At 52.8% G+C, this 19,166-nt stretch overlaps 1 protein-coding gene across 1 annotated transcript; it reads left to right on the top strand.

The window, feature by feature from the left end:
• The first annotated feature begins 9,205 nt into the window (after positions 1–9,205).
• Positions 9,206–19,076, top strand: LOC135994925 (BPI fold-containing family B member 4-like). The gene is made up of 15 exons (XM_065645860.1): positions 9,206–9,317; positions 10,186–10,300; positions 10,794–10,898; positions 11,141–11,296; positions 12,694–12,757; positions 13,130–13,193; positions 13,585–13,676; positions 14,253–14,426; positions 15,147–15,200; positions 15,809–15,976; positions 16,088–16,155; positions 17,454–17,496; positions 18,051–18,114; positions 18,449–18,525; positions 19,053–19,076. Exons 1-15 carry the CDS (start codon positions 9,206–9,208, stop codon positions 19,074–19,076), a joined length of 1,380 nt encoding a protein of 459 aa, XP_065501932.1.
• Positions 19,077–19,166: the final 90 nt, after the last annotated feature.

Here is a 19,166-nt window from a genome sequence, read left to right as displayed (position 1 = left end):
GGTCTAGACCTCTTTGGAATCTGATTAACTTCTTGGCTTTGGAGATGTTCTTTGGCAGAACACCCCGGATTTGAATCGCTGATGTGAAATACGTTTCCTCCTGCCAGTTCTCCACAAGCCCCAATTCCCCGTTGTAGCTGCTGATGGCACGGTACCGTTTGCTGGAGCTGTTGTTGTGCTTATGCGATTTCTTTTTCTGTCTTTTAATTCTGTGTCATCTCAGTGCAGTGCCAGGGCCTGGCTGTTCTGGGGCAACTGGTGCAGCAATCCTGGGTGCTGGGTACGTGACGGCATTGCGCCCCACTGCAAGTTTGGTGCAGGGGGGAGCTGCCTGTGCTGCTTCCAAAAGCAGAGCAAGGTCCATCAACCCCCCCCATCCCCAGGCACCCCCGGTCCCCTTGGACTCCTCCGGTCCCCTTGGCTTCTTGCTGGAGGGAAAGGGATCGGATTCTCCTGCCCTGGCAGAACACCAGGCTTGTTTGTGCCCCATATCATTGCTGCCAGCTGCTGAGCATCAATATTTATAGCTTTTGTTATACAGCTTCTTGCATGTGTGTTCCATTTATAACGGGAAAAAATCACAAATAAAATGGTTCGTGCCCCAGCGTGCCGCTATCCAGAATCTGAATTTCTCTTTCCCTATCTCTGTGCTGGGCTGTTAGGAATAGGAGATTTTTGTGACTGGCTTCAGAGCCTGATTTTGGCTATTTAGAAAACATCCATTCAATAAATCATATGGGGAGCAGCTGCCGCTCTCTGCTGAGCCAAGGCACACGAGATAAAATATTGCTCATTTATTTGGTTTGGTAGAAATAAAGTTGCTGTAGTGGAACATCATTACAGGCTCTTCTTAATTCACCTCAGGGCTGTTTCTAATAGCAGCACACAATTCTCCTGTGACAGTCGGAGTGAATGAGATGGGTGTTTTGATGTCAAGCTGAATGTAAGAAAGGTTTTAGGAATCAAAGCTTTGAAAGAGAAATAACTCCTGTTTGTGCTCTGATGCTGGAAGAGGTCCCTGTTTTATTATTAACACTATAGCTATTGAAAGTCCTGACACTTGTTCCTTGGGGACTTGAAGCAATTCAAGCCATGAAATACTGTTTCAGCTCAGCCTTTTACAAGTTGGTGCATGTTGGTAAAGCCGGAGGTGGCCGTGATAGCTACTGTGATTCTGTGATTCTGTGATACTGGAGGCACCCAGGGCTTGCAGGAACTTCATATTTGTTTGATTTTTCAGCCGTGTGGCAATGAGGAAACCTGGTTCTGCCCAGCTCTTGGCGTACAGCAAGAGATGCTTTTGTGCAAGCAGAATGGTTTATGAAAAGCTGTCCAAAGCGTTTCAGTTCAGACTCGCTGCTTTGCACAAATGTCATCAGCACAATATCCAGCAACGGGGCTGTGACATCTGCAGGCACGTTGCCTGCTGAGCAAGGAGGTGCCGGGGCTGTTAGTTTAAAAAATAAAAAAGGAAAAAAAAAAAGTGAAGGTGTAGGAGGACAGTGTTGTAATATAGGGCTGGGTGCACATTTTCTTTGACAAGTAACAGGCATCTAATCAGGATCCTGCTTTTCTCTTTCAAAAATTACATCTCAAATTATCTCCTCCTTGCATTGTGGCTTGGTGAAAACAAGCGAGAGAATCCCGTGGATCTGCAGACGTTACCATATCACAGGCAAGACAGGTAACTGCTGTGATTTTTTTTTTTTCCCCCCGTGTGTTATATCTTTAACTGTCCCCTCACCTGTGCAAGGCAGCAGCATTTCACATTCATTTTGGGTGTGAGTGCAGCAGAGCGGAGCCTGTGCCCTGCTCACCACGGCAGCGTTTCTTTGCCCTCGCTTCCCTTGATTATCCTTCTCTAAACCAGAGGTAGCTGGTGGATAACGTATGGTTGCTCCAGCTTCCAGAGGAGCAGCTTGTGCTGCTGAGAGCAATCGAGCCAGCGATGCAGCAGCAGCGCCCGGATTCCTGGGCGCTGGATCGCGCTGTGGTCGACAAACCAGCTGCTCTTTGTCGCACCAAGCGCGGGTGTCTGGTCACAAACCTCCTCCCCGCCGGGGCCAGAGGGCCCGCGAGGAATTCACAAGATCCTCCTGGTTGCTGAGAAGACACGAACAACAGGGGAAAATGACTTAGAAGCTGTTGGTCTTACCAGAGTGCGGGTCTGCGGAGCACGGCGGTGTTTGCCATGCACAGTGTTACTGCTGCCTGTGGTCGTGTTAAACACGCTCCCCCTCCTGACAGCCCAGATAGGCCCCGCTTAGTGATAACTTCTGCGGAAAAAGAGAGAATTGTGTCCTGAAATAGCAAAGATCACAGCGCAGAGCTCTCCTGCTAACTGCTAGAGATGACCTTGATTCTGTGTGTGAGGGCTGCCAAGTATCATCATTCAATGAGAATATTTACTCTGATCTGTGCTGCACAAGCTCAAAGAATCTCAAGGCCTCATTTTCATCTGAGTAATTTTGTATGGAAAATAGGGAAGTCTGGTTTTTGTTTTTTTTTTTTTTAATTCAGACTCTCTGCTCCAAATAAACCTCTGTAGTGCTCATCTCCTGTACATAAAAGTTTCTCGAAGTACTGGTGATAAAGCTGTTTAGTTCAGCTCTATTTCCATGCTCTCGGTGACTTTGTTAAACAGCAGTTCCCTGCAGACAGCTGCCGCTTTGATGCTAGGTGCTGTATGGCACATTAAAAACCCTTAACTTGGTTTCTAAAGCTTCACTAAAACCCTACTGGGACTTTGATGTTGAGAAGATTCCAAACTCTCTGAAGCTCACCCGGCCTTATCTTGGAGGCAGACCAGTGAGCGGCTGCCTCAGGCAATAAAATATCAGTGGCAGCAAAAATGTGTAGTGATTATTTATGGTCTGAGCATCTGCAGTCAGGAGAGGCTGCTGGAAATTACCAGAGCCTGGCGATGGCATGAAGAATCCAGTTCTTCATTTTGGAGATGATATTAACGGCCGCATCCTTATCATGGTGATCCAGTCAAAACAGCTTGGCGGTTTCACGCGCAAGCTCCCGTTGGAAGTGTCTGTGCCTCCCGATGTTTGCAAAGGGTGTCTCTTGCTCAATGATGGGATGCTAAAAGCAACTGTAGAACCTTATTAGTGTCACCGTGCACCTTCCCGCTTGCCGGGGCCGCTGGCAACGCGGGGATGTTTGGCGTGTCCCTGCAGGTAAGTGTGTCACCACTGCACAGGTGAGTGTGTCACCACTGCACAGGTGAGGAGCTCTGGCTGCTGAGCTCGTTAGTGGATGTTGTTAATGGATCAGTCTGTGCTGGTCCAGCATTAACAGTCTTGTTTTTACTGTGTGAGTGAGTGAAACTGGCCTTGAACCAATTTTTTTTTTTTTTTTTTAGATTTCACTCTATAATGTGAAATTCTAGGGCATGGTGTGTGACTCGCTCCACTGTGCTATATTTATTTTCTAGGTTGATGCTTAGTTCTTTGCAATGTGTCAGATACGCATCAAATTGTTTTTCAGAGTTAAAGGAGAATTAAATAATCTCTCTCTTTTTGTCTATATTGCATTTTTGTGCACAGAAATCAGTTTGACCCTGCTGTGAGTTGCTTTAGAAGAGTGTTTTCCCGTGCGTGTCTTTGAAATAATTTTCTGCAAAACATTCCCAACCGTTTTACGTTTGGTTCCAGCTCTGGAGGCAACACCAGCACTTCAGCCACACGGTAAATAGCACTGGGCTCCAGTGAAGCTCCAGCCACTGCCCTGCACGAAGCCCGCAAGCCCTTCCCGAGCTGTGGGTGCCTCACCACCCACTCGGCCGGGGGCAGTGGGGGTCCCTGTCCCCGGGTGGGGGGTCCTGTTCCCGAGCAGTCCCTGCCCTGCAGAGCTCCAGAGACAGCAGGCAGCGCCGCCATATGCCGCCAGCAGGGGGCGGTACAACCCAAGCCGCTCCGCGCCCCGCAGTGCCCAGGGCCGGAGCGGCGCCGAACGGAGCCTCCCGCTGCCCTTGGGGCCGCCGGTTCGAGTCTCGCCTCAGCGGCTGCGCGGCCCCGGACGCGGGTGTGTGTCCGGCCCGTTTCCGTCTCCGGGCACGTTCTTGGGGGCTTCTTGTGCTCTTGCTAGCCGTAGTGTGCGTGTGTCTCACCAGGCTCTGGGGAGACCTCTGTGGGGTACAGATGCTGCTGCCGCCATGCCTGGGCAGCGTGGTCCCTGCTCCTGGGCAGCGAAATTGCTCTTTGGTTCGGGCGCAGGGGACCCGAGGGAAGGTGTGGATGGGATCTGTGACGTCTCCCTGATGTGTAGGAGCTGGACAAGGAGCGGGTACTCACAACCATGCGCAGCAGTTTAGGCACGAATGGGGATGCTGAACCAGGCGGGTCACAGGCAGCCGCCCGCCCCGCCAGCCCCTCCGTGTTCCTCACCCTGTCAGCCCGCTCCGGCTTTTAGTTCCTCTAATGCCTCTTTGTCTCCTTTCAGTGTCACGCTGGTGTTTTGTGGCTTCTGCCCTGAGACAGGATGCTTGTACCAACTGACACTGGACTGACCGTGGAAGGGAAATAACATATGGGTGAGTTAGACCTCAGTCCTGCCAGGATAATTAATTCATTAGCAAGGTTCAGCACCAGGTTTGTTTAACATGAGCTCTCTCTCTTGTTTCAGCTGCAGTTTCTTTAGAGCAGTTGGTATCTCCCTAGAAATAGGCTTTTATTTACATAATGCTGACTCCAAACCCTTGAGTGGTTGTAGGGGCTGTAATTTATCCCCCGAGGTATGTCTGGACAAAGCACGGCACTAATTCTGCCACCTGTGCTGATGATGTGTCTGAAGAGACTATGTCAAGTCTCTATTAAAAGCTGAGAATAAGACAGAAAGTCTAAAATCTTTACCTACAGAAGATACATGTGCGTAACATAAGGCTGCTGCTAATTCTTCATGGGGATTAATAGAGACAATCAAGGACACTTTCACTCAATGTTGCTTTTCTTTTTGTAAGGCAAAGCTTTCCCAAACCTGAGGTGAGACAGAAACATGACTTTGAGGCTATGTTGCTCTCTTTCAGTCAGATGGAAATAGCTGTCTTTATTTTAAAAGTCTCTGTTGGCACCACAGTGCTGACACTTTCTGAGACAATGAAATGGACAGGAATCCATTTTGCAGGCTGGAAGGAAGGCAAAAAAATAAATTGGAAGAATGAAGAGTGAGGAGGAATTGAGGTGTTCACAGTGTTCGCAGCACAAGTGATTGGAAGTGATGGGAAGAAGGCAGAAAAGGGATTTATTTGTTTAAAATACAAGACTAGGTTTGACTTCAAGGTGCCAGTTGCATCACCGAGGAATCCGCGCTGCCGTGTGTGTGCTGGGGCGCAGGGCAGGGGTCCCCTGCAGATGTCCCCCAAACAGAGGCAGCGAGCCCCTGCCGGCCCCGCAGCCCGTGCTGGGGCTCCCGGCAGCCCCACGGGGGGTCACAGCCTCTGCGGCCCTGAGCGGCCCTGGAACAGCCGGCGGTTCGTGGAAGCGGCCAAGCTCGCCCTGTGCGGGGCCAGAGGAAAGAGGGTGCGCTGGGGAGCCCGGAGTGTGCCAGACCTGGGGAGGTCAGGGTGCAAGATGTGCACCCAGAGGAATGCGCGGGGCAGCACTTGGAGCCCAGCTGGGTCTCTGCAGGTCCATGACAGGCAGACGCCAGGAAAATCTTGCAAAACTTGGTGAAACCAACACCTGCCCAAGCAGCTGGGGAAGGATTTGTTGGGTTTCCTGGATTTTTCTGCCTGGTGTGACCTGGTTCCCCTCACTAGTCCTTTGGCCAGTGCTGCTTTCAGCACCGCATCGTGCAGCTCCCATGTCCTGGTGAGATATGAAGACATGTCTGCAAAAATGTGTCTATTTTTGCACTGCAACTTGTCACATTGCACCTGGCTAATGAAGTTTGTCCCTCCTCTGTGGCCAATGACATTATGCTCATTTTACTTCAGTTCACATCTTGAAAGCAGAAAGTTTCCTGTCTATAAAATTCCTGCAGACATCGATTTGTTGTCATCTCATGGTAGCGATTTTACCCTGCCTCGCTGTTTATGCTCGGCATTGCAGATGCATCCAGAAATCGATGCTGCTGCTCTGGCTCCCGACACGCAGCTCCGGGACCTGCTGCCCGTGCCTCTCGTGCTGGTTTTCCTGCCCGTGGTCTCTGCCATGGCCCTTCCCCGAGACGATGGTTCTGTTTCCCGAGTTTCCTATGTAGGAAACTGCTCAGGTGAGTGATCAGACACAGGTAAATCTGGAAAGGATCCTTTTGACGTCTGCCGACGCACAACCTGCCATGAGCCCCGGGGTCAGCGCGAGCCTGGGATGGGTTTGGCAAGGCTCGCCGTTGTTGTGAAGAGTGATTAGTATTAATTAAGCTGCCCTACCCTGGTGCACTGCTGGCAATGGAAGCAGCAAACCCAACCAACTGTAAATCTGGCTGTGGGGATTGTGGGTTTCTGACAATCCTGGGCTAAAGTCCAGTCCCAAAACTTGAGGAGGGTTTGATTCTTCAGTTCTTACTAAAACTCTCCAGCTCCTTTCTGGGAGATTTGAGTTAATGTTTTGACAAATCCTGTTGCTAGAAATTAGCTTTTGAGTCTGGCTCTGGGAGGGTTCGCTCATCCTGACCCGGACAGGAGCACAGGTGGCATTATGAAGGCAGATGTTCTCACAAGTTTTCCCTAAGCTTCTGCGATTCTGAACATTAGAGAAAAAATATCAGTGAATTTAATAATATATAATAAAAATATAGTACTTATTTATTTTAATATTATTCTTCTAAAATTCTTGTTGCTGTTTAACCTGCCATCTTGCTGAGCCGCAGCCTCGGGGCAGTTCTGAGTTCCAGAGGCAGCTCCAGAGCATCTTTCCTCTGTGGTCTTAGTCTTCCCATAAGCGCTTCCACTTTCCAGCATTTGTGTTCTGATAATCTTTTCTTGCATTTCTTGCAATACTTCATTTTAATGTATATTCCCTTGTCACTGCAGAACGGAATTCAGCCTTCTGGTAAGTGATATCTAAATCACTGCTGCAAGAAGAGGATGAAATACGGGTGTGTGAGGGGGAGGCAGAGGCTGCGACTGAACAAGAAAAGCTCGCACAGCAAGAAATATCTCCAGTATGAAACGTGCTGCGTTCCCCGCGGCTGCTGTGTACCGCACGTGCGTGTTGTACGAACACAGCTGTGTCCTCTTGCCATTTAACTGCGAGATTACCCGATCTGTGCGTGCAGCCACCTTGTGCATATGCAACGACTCGGGTGTTCGTTGCACATGCAGTGGCATCTGGAACCGCTTGCTAATCCACGTCTGTCCATGCTCAGAGCTGCCCGTGCTGGCAGTGACATTCCTGCCGTGTGTCCAGGGCTGGAGCAGCATCTGCTGAACCTGCACTCTGCCTTTGGGGTCACCACTTGACCCCGGGCATTGGGGTGAGGCTCTTTGAAAGGGAACCAAAAAGGAGAAAGATGGGTGGGTTGTCTCTGGCAGTAAAAGCACATCAGGGCAAGCAGCAGAATCAGCCTCTCCCTCTCTCCTCTCTGGTATTTCCCCCTCTCCCGTGTTTGAGGAGATAGATGGTATCTCTGCTCCATCCCTGTTCTCCAGGCCCCTCTCCGTCCCCCCTCTCCATTCCCCCTTTGCTGCTGGTTTCTCTCTGGGTCCGTCCCTGCTGAACACAGGTGACCAGACCCGAACAAAGTCCCCAGATAAGATCTTCCCAGGGCTCTGCACAATGGAAACTTCCCTGAAACCTGGCCAAGGTATCTGCTCAGGGAGGAGATTTTTGTCCCTATGGAATGAGGTTTTCCTTTGAAATACACGTTTCTGCTGCCCTTGGCTCATTCAGACAGCATAAGTGTTGCTTATTCAAAATTATATTTTTTGTTGGCTTTATACATTTCATTTCATTACAACTTCATTTTTTACAGTCAATTCGTGACACCTTTTACAGGTATAACTGGAGTCAATTTGAAGCTCAGTCTTAACAAAGCTAACATTTATCAGGCTTCTGTAACTTCTCTGCATTGCTTTTTGTCAAGAAAATCTTTTTCCAGTGCTGCATTTGAAACAGGAATGAGCATTGTAAGTCCCACAACTTCTCAGGGGTTGGGAAAAGTTGATAATTTCCTACAATAAGGCTCCTTGAATCCCTGTCCGTACATTCTGTGTGCTGCCTTCCTGTGCAGGCAGCCCCGGCAGCCCCCTGTCACGTTTAGACACTTCAGTAATTCTCACCATTTCCTAAAGAGCTGGTTTCCTCCAAGAACGGGGATCCCCACTGGGGCCACCAGCACCAGGCAGCCTTTTTAACCCCGAGCAGGGGAAAACAGCGGCAAGCGAGTGATCCAGGCTACAAAGGGCAGTGGAGCCGGCGGTGACGTTACTGGTGTAAATCAGGAGGTGGCAGCGGGTGCTGCCTGGGGCAGGGGCACAGGGGGGGAGCTCATGAGACGGGGGGTCGGGAGCAGAAGGTGTGTCTGCTTGGCTGCAGGTTTTATATAAGGGCAACTTTTTCCGTCTCGGTTGCAGGACAGAAAGGGAGGACAGTGCAGAGTCTCGGCGAGTCCTGAAGAGCCCGAGCGGAGCCGGGAGCCGTCCCAACGCTGCAGCCGATGCAGGTGACACCGCGGGCTGGTGGAGGCTGCGAGGGGACAGGGTGACGTGTGCTGGTGGTGGTGTCACCTGCAGCTCTGGCAGGACCCGGGTGATGTGCCTGGTGCTCAGCTGCTTTAGTTTGAGATTCTGCTGTGCACCAAGCTCCTAATCATCTGCCTATGTCTGTCATTTCAAAATTAAATTTCTGTTGATAGCTATTATTTATAACTTTATAGTTTATTTTTATCACTTGAACTTTGGTTTATTGCTTTTAAAAGTTAGAACAAGACAAGTCCTCAGATGCTTCCCTTGGCAAAGGCCCTCACCAAAACACGTGTAACTTTTCATCTGTGGGACACAGAAATAACAACTGCATCAACAGCAGTTTGGGTTTCTTTTGTGTGAACATGTAGGATATTTGGGGCAGGTCCCAGGGGACAAGGACAGGGCTGGTGTTGACCCACGTGTGTGGACATGACCCAGGTCCTGCAGCCCCGGGCCCAGCACAGGGGGGTTCTGGCTGCACCTCGTTCCTCGCGAGGCTGCCGGGGGCTCTGGAGGCTCTGCCCCCACTTCCCGCTCCGCCGTGTCCCTTCCCAGCAGGGGACTCTGCTCGAGATGACGGCGTTGAAGCTTTTTGGAATCGTCCTTTTCTGTGGCCTCTTCTCACCCTCCCAAGAAGTTCTGTCGGGTCTGTCCTGTGCCGTCAGTCCAGAGGCGATGCAGAACGGTAACTAGAAACGTGAGCTGTGTTTGGTTGGAAAGCTCTGTGGGGCCGTGTCATGGAGTGAAACCTCCCAAGTGTCTTCACCTTTATTTTATAGTTCCTCAGGGCTGCAGACTTGCAGTGTCTGGCAGCCCCTGCTGGGCTCACGGCTCAGGGAGATCTGCTCTAGAACTGGGACACGTTTCAGCACCAAACAGCCACACAGAAGTTCAGGGCTAGATCTGGATTATTTCCTCTTTTTGTCTTAGTTTTTAATTTCCATATAGGAGCAGCTGATATTTGGCAAACAACTGCTGTGATGTTTAGCAGCCGTGTTAATATTCGCAATTCTCCAGGAAAAAAAAAAAAAAAGAGGCTTGTTTCAAGTTGTTCTATTTAAAAAAAAAAAGGCAAAAATATCCCCCAAAACTTACCAAAACCAACCAACCAAAACTCCTTTTCAAATGGGAAATGAGTTGTGAGTTAAATCCGAGCGGGGTTGGTGTCCTGCAGTGGTCAGTCGGGCACTCTCTCCTGCTGGTTCGGTCACTATGTGCAGCTTTGGGTTAGTGCACGTTGTAAAACATCATCCCCTGTGTGATCTGTCTGCACTGTCACAGCTGATGACCCTGCAGCAGCTCTGGGGTGGGGGGGCTGCGCCAGTACCGGCTTGGCCAGACTAGGCCTGGCCAGGCAGGTGTGGCTGGTCTGTCCTGCAGCGCTGTCTGTCCTGCAGCGCTGTCTGTCCTGCAGCGCTGTCTGTCCTGCAGCGCTGTCTGTCTGTCCTGCAGCGCTGTCTGTCTGTCCTGCAGCGCTGTCTGTCTGTCCTGCAGCGCTGTCTGTCTGTCCTGCAGCGCTGTCTGTCTGTCCTGCAGCGCTGTCTGTCTTGCAGTGCTGTCGAAGGCCATCCTGCAGAGCGGGCTCCTCCAGCGGCACCTGCAGGGCCTGGTTCTGCCCAGCATCCTGGGGAACGGGGGGCTCCTGTCCGCCCCCACCAGCATCACCGGGTGAGTGCAGGGCAGGGGCTCCGTGGGGGCAGCACCGCAACCGGCAGCTCCGCAGCAGCAAACCCGAGCTGCAGTTGCACCCTTGGCCCTGGCAGTTATCCTCATCTTGCAGGGCTGCTGAAATTTCAGCCCACCAAAAGTAGTTGTCTGTGTGGATGGTGAGGTGCACGGCAGGTTGTGGAAGCAGATGCAGAATGTCAGCACTGCTGCTGCTGTTGAGATCTGAGACATTCGACAGCACTGAGTGATGGAGGAAGGGGCTGCAGAGAGCAAAGCTGCCTGCTCTGGAAAGTGCCTTCCACCCCAGTGTGGTTCCAGGCTGCCTGCCTTCGGGTTTAGCTGCAGACCCCGTCTCCCACCCTGGAGCCGCTATCTCGTGCTCACAGTGCTCTTGCCCCTGGTGACATGGGTGCTGTGGGTTCCTCAGTACGTACAACTGTGCCCCTCTGCTAGCAGAGCTTTCAACTTGTGCCGCTTTTGCTGTTGTTCACAGGCTGCACCTGGTCAAGTCTCAGCTCCCCAGGCTGTCGGTGACACTGCTGTCGGGGATTGGGGTCCAGCTGAGCATCGCTGCCGAGCTGGAGCTCCGGGGCAACTGGTGAGTGGCTGCATCACCGTGAGAGCCCTATCCACAGGCTTTCTCCTGTGCAATGTTTCGCACCTTTTATGGATTTCTAGGTGTTTCTTACCTGTAATAAAGTCACAGAGCAGAACAGGCACCAAGGGATGGCTTGTGGCATCTGTGATGAATTGTGGTGCAGTTTGTGGCCACTGGCTTTGCTGGGTTTCTCTGCTTAGAGGCTGAGAGATGAAATCTGTTCAACCCATTTGCTTTTTCAGCTTGGTTGGCCTTCTTTCAGACCTAATTGATATCTCGGTGGCTGTGAACATCACTGCAAACATTAAATGCACGAATTTTGAATCGGGCACAGTGCAGGTCGTCATTGAAGACTGCCTCTGCATTCTCGGGGTCATAAAGATCAATCTCCTCTCTGGGTAAGTGCCTGTGGATTTATGTTTGCCATCGCCTGCAATGCTCCTCTCTTTATCCGCTGATCTGGACAGGCTGCCAGGACACAGATGGTGCTGAGCGGATACAGGGCCAGGCCTCGGGGAAGTCGTTTCTTTCCCGTTGCCAAAGCCAGTAGCTTCAGTGGAGCTGCGAAAAAATGTGATTGTTGGAAGATGAGGGTTAATCTGCCCTGTTTGTCTGGAAATTTTAAGAGGTTTGGTGCCTCTTCCATTGTGCTTCCTTTAATTTACCTTGTGAATTGATATCCAAAGGGTAGGAAGAACAGGGCAGGGGGTGTTCCAGGGGAGCAGCTTCTTGCCCTGGTTTTGCACTCTGCCCTTGGCTGCTGTCACAGAAAGATGCCGGACATATGGACTGTGGCTCTGACCGCTGTGGGGATGTGTAATTCCATGCAAACATCCCTTCTCCTGCTCAGACTTATTAAATTCTTGGCAGAAAGAATTTGCTGACTTCATGTATTGATGAATGCAGCAGTAAATTGATCATGGGAAATATTTTCTTTTCTTGCTTTTGAATTACTCACTTTTCAGGTTCATTGAATTTCTCCTAATTAAGTTTTGCATTATGCATTATATTTCAATCAGTGCAACAGCTGGTTTGAAAGAGACTGTGTAAGTGAGCAGAGGAACACAGCTCACCCACTCTGGGCTCATGTTTTAAGTGTTAGCAGGATGGAAGTGATCATGTGTAGGATGTGGGCTCCAGGGTAAGGGGGAGCGAGGATGGACGCGTTTGGCTTCATGGCGGTTCCTCAGATGCGTCTATAGGCAGAACTTGGGCATAAAGAACGAGATGTGATGAATTCCTGCTGGCTGTGGCTTGCCGACTGTGCTGCTGCACGTTCCAACTCAACAGCCCAGTAATATATTGATTATCAAAAGTAAATGGCTCTGCGCTGCCTGCAGGCATCCCGCATCCCAGAGCGATCTGTTCAGCAGCAGCGCTGCAATGTTACACAGCAGATTTCTCCTTGTTATTCCCCATGTAAATTGTTTCTTTCCTGTAACTAGCATGGAGATATTTAATAACGGCTCCACCTCCCCTTAACTACAGCACTGATTGAAATAGCAGCCAGCTGAACGCAGGTGACACTGCGGGGGGCTTGCTCCTTCCGTGCAATGGTGTCTGCACCCCCCCGGTGCTGGAATCAGCCCAGTTCTGTCCCAGTGAGGCCAGCAGCTCTGTCCCCTCCCGCTCAGCCCCGCCACTGTCACCTGCAGCAGCGTCACCTGCAGCAGCGTCATCTGCGGGGATGCCTGGGGACCAGCGGGGTGTGAAATGAAGGCTGGAGATGCCTTGGTCTCCTCTCCTGCAGCTGTGTGTCTAGTGACTGGGAGTTTTATTTTTTTCTCCTTTCCAGCTTACTGTCCCTATCAGTAAATGAGATAGTGCTTAACCAACTGACATCGACTCTGCCCGGTTTGGTAAGCCTGAAGATTGCTCTCCTTTCCTAGCTGAAACACAGAAATATTGGGAACAGCATGCTGGGAGGTCACAGCAAGCTGCACTGTTATTCGGTGTTGCTCCCCGTGTCACCGGTGCCCACGGCCAGCCCGGCTATGCCCGCGTGTTTCTGCCTGCCAGGCATGCCTGAAGCGCTCCCCAGCCCCAGCAGTGCGCGCGGTTTGGTACCCAGCTCCAGGGATGCTCCACTGCCCCAGGTCCTTCCCAGCTGCTGCCCGAGGCCACGCAGCCCCTCTGCCCCCGGGATTTGGCCAGAAGGGGTCTGGGCAGCCGAGGGTGCCGCTCCTGCAGAGGGGTGCCCAGGCCTCAGCGTGTCTCTGTTTGTGTTGCAGCTGTGTCCAGTGGTTGATATTGTGGTCAACCTGGTGAACATCCACCTGATGAGCACTCTCAACGGTGGGTGTCTGTTGGAGGGGGAGGTGCTGCGGCCCCGTTTCCAGGCTGGTCCACGGGCAGGAGCTGCTCCCTGCGGGGCTGTCACTGAGCCCGGGATTCCCACCAGCAGCCCAAGGGAGCTGCTCGCACCTTAGCCCTCCTTGTGCCTTTTTCATACATCACCCTTGGCTTCAGCTTTTCTTCGATGCTTTTTTGGGGGCTGTATTCCAAAGGTAGATCTCACCCAGTGGAGTTTGGGGATGTTTTGGCTGTTTGGAGTGGCAGCGAGCATCCCGCAAGCAGCGAACACTTGGGACCTGGGTGTGTGGTCTGGCTGGTGGCCGGGGGGCAGGGGACGGTTTGTGTTGCTGCTCGTTTCCTGACATTGTAACGATGTTTTTTCCCTCTGAAGCGATGACGCCGGTCGGTACGGCAGGAACGATTCACTACCAGCTGGCCAGCCTCCCGTTTACCTCCGGCTTATTCCTGGGTCTGGATTTGGATGTAAGTTAGCGCTGGGTGACAGAACCCTGCGGGTGTGACTGTGACGTGGTGATTGTTCATCCTCGTCCTGGGAGCGCTTGTCTCCTTCCAGTGCAGCCACAGGGAGGAGCTGGGCTGATGGTTTATTTCTGGAAACTCTGACTGAATATTTAGATCCTTATCCAAATCACCACTGAGCGACTGTGTGCACTTTTCCTCAAGACCCCGTTTGCTCTGATTACAAACTTGTCCTGAGTCTGCCCCAGACTGAGTGTCTGCTCTTTGTCACTGCCGGGACAAGCAGTTTGCATCCTCGCCCTCTCGCAGGCTGAGTGCGATTGCTTTCCGCCTTCGCTGTTCAGTGTCCACAGTGGGTGAAGGCTAAACCAAGCTAATGGACTTTTTTACTACTGTCTCACTGGGGAGAAAAAACAAAGAAACCAGCAAAAACCAAGCAGCACTTTCAAACAGGAGAGCTTAAATAAAAGAGAGTGGCTAGTGAGAGGTGACTGGGACTGTGACAGACCCTGCATGCTCCCTCTCGAGGATCTGGGCTTTGAAGGGTCGATGTAACATCTGTGTCCCCTCTCCTGGCAGGGTGTGGTGCAGGACGTGGGAGGCAGCATCATTCCCCACGACTCGTCCCCCTCTGCTTTGCCTCTGCTGCTGGACCATCTCCTTGTCATGGGCGTGCGCCAGAGCTTTCTCAACGCCGTGGTGGCCCTCATGTTCCAGATCCCGCCGCAGAACCTCACGTGCACGCCCGGAGCTGTGAGTGTGGCAGCCCCTGTGCCACCCCGGGGAGGCGGTGAGGGACACACGCCGGCGTGGCTGTGGCTCTGCGCAGGCTGTGCACCATGTCACTGTGCCCACGTGTGCATGTGCTCACCTGCCGATGCTCCAGCCCCCGCGCTGCCTCCTCCCCGCTCCTGTCAGTAATCTGTAGCAGCACGTGCAGCCATCAGCCATTCTTGTCTCCGTACGGGCACCCCAGGGACACCCGTTGAAACCAGTTGTGTACTGGTTATGCCACGGACTCCTGGAGGTCTGTCATCCATTTCAATGAGTCTTTAAAATATCATTGAGAAGAGCAACTTTGCATACACAATGCAATTCTCCAGGCATATGTATTTTTTGTACCTCTGATCTGTATTTCCACTGGGAAATATTAGGGGTCCACCCACTGGAAAACGTGGAAAGCCCATGGGTTATGTCTCCTTCTGCAGCTGGTTGCTCTCACCTTATCGACTGACCGGGAATTGCCCCGGCAGCTGGGGAGCGATGGAGCAGGCGGGGACTCTGGTGCTGCCACCTGCGTGTGGCTGAGCTGCCCGGGGACAGGGGGTGAGGGAGGGCTGGGGGACCGGCCCCAGGAGCACAACCAGCCGTGGGGACAGGGACACAAGCAGGAGATGGATGGCCCTGGCAAGACAGTGTTGCTGGAACCGGCTGGAGCACTCATCGGGGCTGTTCGTGCTTCTGTTCCAACAGTTCTCTGCTGCCAGCCAGCTGCAAGAAGCCATCACGACCATCGCTCCCGCAGAGGTGAGTGGCTTTTGCTGGTGTGAGGGTTTGTATAAACCTCGCCAGGTCCAAGGCCATCCAAGTGATGCACCTGGACATGCTGGGGAGCTGCTGCACCAGGTCTCTGCTCCTCTGCTACCCTCCCCATCGCTCTGTCCAACTGTGCCAGCATCGCTGTGTCCTGCTCCCTTCCAACCCAAACTGTTCTCTGATTCTGTGCTGCCACCCGGCTGCTGGGAGCAGCTCAGGGGCTGGGGGTCTGACCCGGCCCTTGGTGCCTTCTCGCTTGTGTCTCATTGGCTCTACCCGACATGCTCCCGCTCCCTAAGCAGGGGAACGTCTCCTGCAGCTCCCAACATTGACAGAAAGAGCTGATAAATGTCTTGCATCCCCCGTTTCCTGGGCACCTCTCACGGCCGCAGCCCCTTGGTGTCCACCTGTGTCCCTTCAGCCCCTCACTGCTCCAGCAAGGAGAGCCAACCTGTGCTGCCTGACCTATTTGCTCTGTAGATTTGGGGAGACCCTACAGAGTTATGGGTCTGTGAGAGTCCCCCAGAGAACTGCCTGTCCCCTGTCCGGTCAGTGTGTGAGGTGCAGGAGCCACCTCCACGTGTCCCCAATCCACACAGTGCTCCATCTGCCACGGGACCCGTCCTCTGAGCATTCAGCTGGCCTTGGCTGGGAACCCGCTCATCCTCTTGGAGGAAAACCAAGCCACCCTCAAGCTTTCAGTGCTGATTCGGGTGTTCGTTAAGAATTTGGATGGATCCATCCTCAACCTCCTGCTCCTGAAGGCCGTAAGTGTGGATGGCGAGACCTCAAACGGGTGCAGGGTGCAGCCGGGCAGGCGGCTGCCAGCTGGGCTGGGGACATCTCCACCGGCTGATCCTCCCCGTCTCTGCTTGCAGGACCTCGGGCTCAACGTCCACGTGTCGATTGCTGGAGGCAAACTGGTGCTGGGCTTGTCCCTGGGCAGGTGAGTTGTCCCTTGGGGTGCTGGAGCTAAAGCAGCACCCCAGCCCACTCGGTCCCCAGGCAGCCCTGGCCCCTTGGCCATGCTGGGGGCTCCGGCTGGCCTGGGCTCAGGGGACGGGTCTGGTTTTCTGGGAAGCAGTGGCCAGAAGAAAGCAGGACAGGCTGCGATCCATTGGAGATGCTCCCAGTGCTGCAGCAGCGTGTCCCTTGGTGACACAGCATGTCCCTTGGTGACACAGCGCTGCTGGAGCTGCTGAGTGATGGCAGAAGGGATGGGGTGTTGCACAGACATGCTGTGACACAGCCAGGCACTGCTGCCCTTGCACGGGCTGGGAACGTTCTCTGATGTCGCTCTGGAGCCACTAACGTGGAATGTTTCTCAGTGTCTGTCAAACAGACACTTCATTTCCCCAATCCGGGCATTCTGTGCCTGGCTGATGGCACGAGGGGGACAGGGACTGCTGGCTTTCGGGAAACGTGACAGCAGTGGGAAAACAGTAGGAGACTGGAGGAAAAGGCTGGGTCAGTTTTATAACCAGGAGAAACGAGGTAACCTGAGTAACTGTGAGACTGTCAGCTTGACTGTGATCCTGGGCAGTCGCTTGAAATGTCTGATGTTGGCCATGAGTGATAAAGGACTAAAGGGAAGTACTGTCATTAATGCCAGTCAAGGTATGATTAAAAGATTGGAAAGCGTTTCTTATAGTGTGAGGTTTGAGGATTTCAAGCCATTTTGCCTGTCAAAGAGTTGGATTTAGAAGCAACATTGGCATCGCTTGTATGCAGCAATATAGAGAATAGAAATGCATCAACAGGCTTTTAATTCAATAGACAAAGATATAACAAGATTCAATGGAAGTAGAAAAGAGAAATTCCAAGTGGAAATAGAGCATATGTTTTAGCTATGGAGATAGTTGTGTGATTGCAGTGATAGATTGGGAGCTGTAGCAAATTCTCCAGAGCTCCTGATCTGTAAACCCAGGCTGGCTGCTGCTCCTGCAGCTCTGCTCTCAGGTGGCTCCTCTCGAGGGTCAGTAACTGCCTGGGCGCGGAGGGGAAGCAGGAGCCAGCGTGTGCCCTGCTGCATTTACACACAAAAAATAGGTTAAGCTTTTATTTTCCTATTTTCTTCTCTCCTGCAAGTGTGGCAGTGCCTGCTCTTTGCGTTACAATGTTGTGATCCCTTATGGACGCCGCAGCGATGCCTCCCAGGTCCCTCGCGCAGGGGCTGGGGGCGGCGATGGGATTGGGCAGTGCCGGCCTCGCGGCTGACGAGCCTTTGCTTTCCTTTCCCTGCAGCACTTCCATCTCCCTGGAGTCCTCTGACGTTGGCATCAGTAACGTAAGTCTGGGTGCCAGGCCGGGCTTAGCCAGGTGGGCAGAGCAGCTCTGGGGCAGGAGGGGACACGCGGCCGCTGTGGCCGCTGCGCGATGCTGAGACATGTCCTGGCTGGGGTGGGTAACGGGTCTGAGGGTCTTGATTCTTCGCTCCTCTACTCTGTAGAGTTGCGTTATAGCATTTATAGCATTATTGCATGCGTTATTGCATTATAGCAATTCTTCTTTTGCTGCTGCTTGTTGTTGTTGTTCTTCTGCCTTTTCTAATAATGCAAATGTAAAGCCTGGAGTCTGTTTATTCACCCCTGCTTGGCAAAGCTTACATGGAACTCCAGCGGGAGACTTACCTGGTAGAGAGATTCCCAAAGGAAGGATGAAATACAAATCAAGGAAGAAAAGTAGACTTACCTTGAAGAAAACAGGGACTGTTTGTTCTTGTGCTGTGTCAGCGGGCAGCAGTTCCCAGTCCCGAGGATGGGTGTCTCCCAGCGGTGCTGGACTGTTTGATGCTCAGTGTCCCTGGCAGTGCTGCTCACTCTTGTTCCTTGTCTGGTGCAGATCTCGATGCTGCAGCCCCACTGCAGCAGCCTGCTGGTAGAACAGCTGCTGCCCCTTCTCAATGGTAAGGTGACGGGCAGCACTGTGACGTGGGAGGGCTCGGGCCAAGGGGGAGAGGGATTTGTGTGTGACTGGAACTGCAGCAGGAGGGCTGGGGCGATGGAGGGTCTGCAGTCCCCATTCTGAGCCTGGGCTTAAAAGTCCCAACCTTATTCTTGCACCATCTGCCCCAGCTCCAGCCCTGGGGGCCCTGGCAGCGGTTAGTGGCAGAGGGTGTCAGGAAAGCCAAAATGCGTCATTCCAGTGATGCTGCAGCATCCGTCCCCCCGCACAGCTCCGCTCCCCTGCAGCTCTGCTGTGCGGCGGGAGCCGGTTCAGGACCCGTCTGTTCCCTGCAGGAGCTCTGGAAGTCGGGATCCCTCTGCCGAACGTGCTGGACATTCCCTTACTGAAGGTGGATATTCAGATATTGGCGGTGAGTGTCCTTCGGGCTGTTTCCCCACAAGGCACCGTTGTGGGTCACTGGGACCTGCTGGGGGTGTTTAGTGTGCAAGAGCTGTAGATTTTAAGCCTTGAAAGGCCAGAAAATGTTGCTCTGCCTGACCTCCTTCAGGTCAGAAAATGCTGCTGAGCACTTCATGCCCATGAATGCTAACAAATCAGATCTGCAGTGAGGAACGTTCAGCTCCCTGGGCAGGTCCTGTCCCCGTCCCGGCTGCCGTTCCTTTTGGGAGAGCTCTGGGAGCAGCTCAGACCTGGGCTGGGGGCCTGGGGGGCTCTCTCCAGTGGCCTCATCTAAAGTGTCCTGAATTACACCAAATTCCAGCCCTGGGCACCCTGGAGATGTCCCGGAGCAGCTGGGATGTTCTCCAGTGTTTCCCAAAGAGTTCCATGCCTCAGTCCAGGTCTGACGAGAGGATTTTTGCAGGGGGTTTTGTTGGCTCTGTGCTGGCCCTGGCAGCCGGGCGGTGACGCGGCCGTGTCGCTCTTGCCCCTTCGCAGGGTCTGCTGGTGATCCTGGTGTGAGCGCGGCAGCTCCAGGCGCCGAGAGAGGGGAAGAGAGACCAATGGGAGTGGAGCATCAAAACCAGCATCATCGCTTTTATTTTCTCAACT

This window comes from Caloenas nicobarica, chromosome 15, assembly GCF_036013445.1.
Source record: "Caloenas nicobarica isolate bCalNic1 chromosome 15, bCalNic1.hap1, whole genome shotgun sequence".
Lineage (NCBI taxonomy): Eukaryota > Metazoa > Chordata > Aves > Columbiformes > Columbidae > Caloenas > Caloenas nicobarica.
Note: the sequence above shows the minus strand (reverse complement) of the source record. Positions and strands in the feature narration are given on the sequence as shown.

Coding starts and splice junctions, on each gene's coding strand:
- LOC135994925 (XM_065645860.1), top strand. CDS start 9,206: ATGACGGCGTTGAAGCTTTTTGGAATCGTCCTTTTCTGTGGCCTCTTC. Junction 10,899..11,140: donor CTGGAGCTCCGGGGCAACTG/GTGAGTGGCTGC, acceptor TTGCTTTTTCAG/CTTGGTTGGCCTTCTTTCAG. Junction 12,758..13,129: donor CATCGACTCTGCCCGGTTTG/GTAAGCCTGAAG, acceptor TTTGTGTTGCAG/CTGTGTCCAGTGGTTGATAT.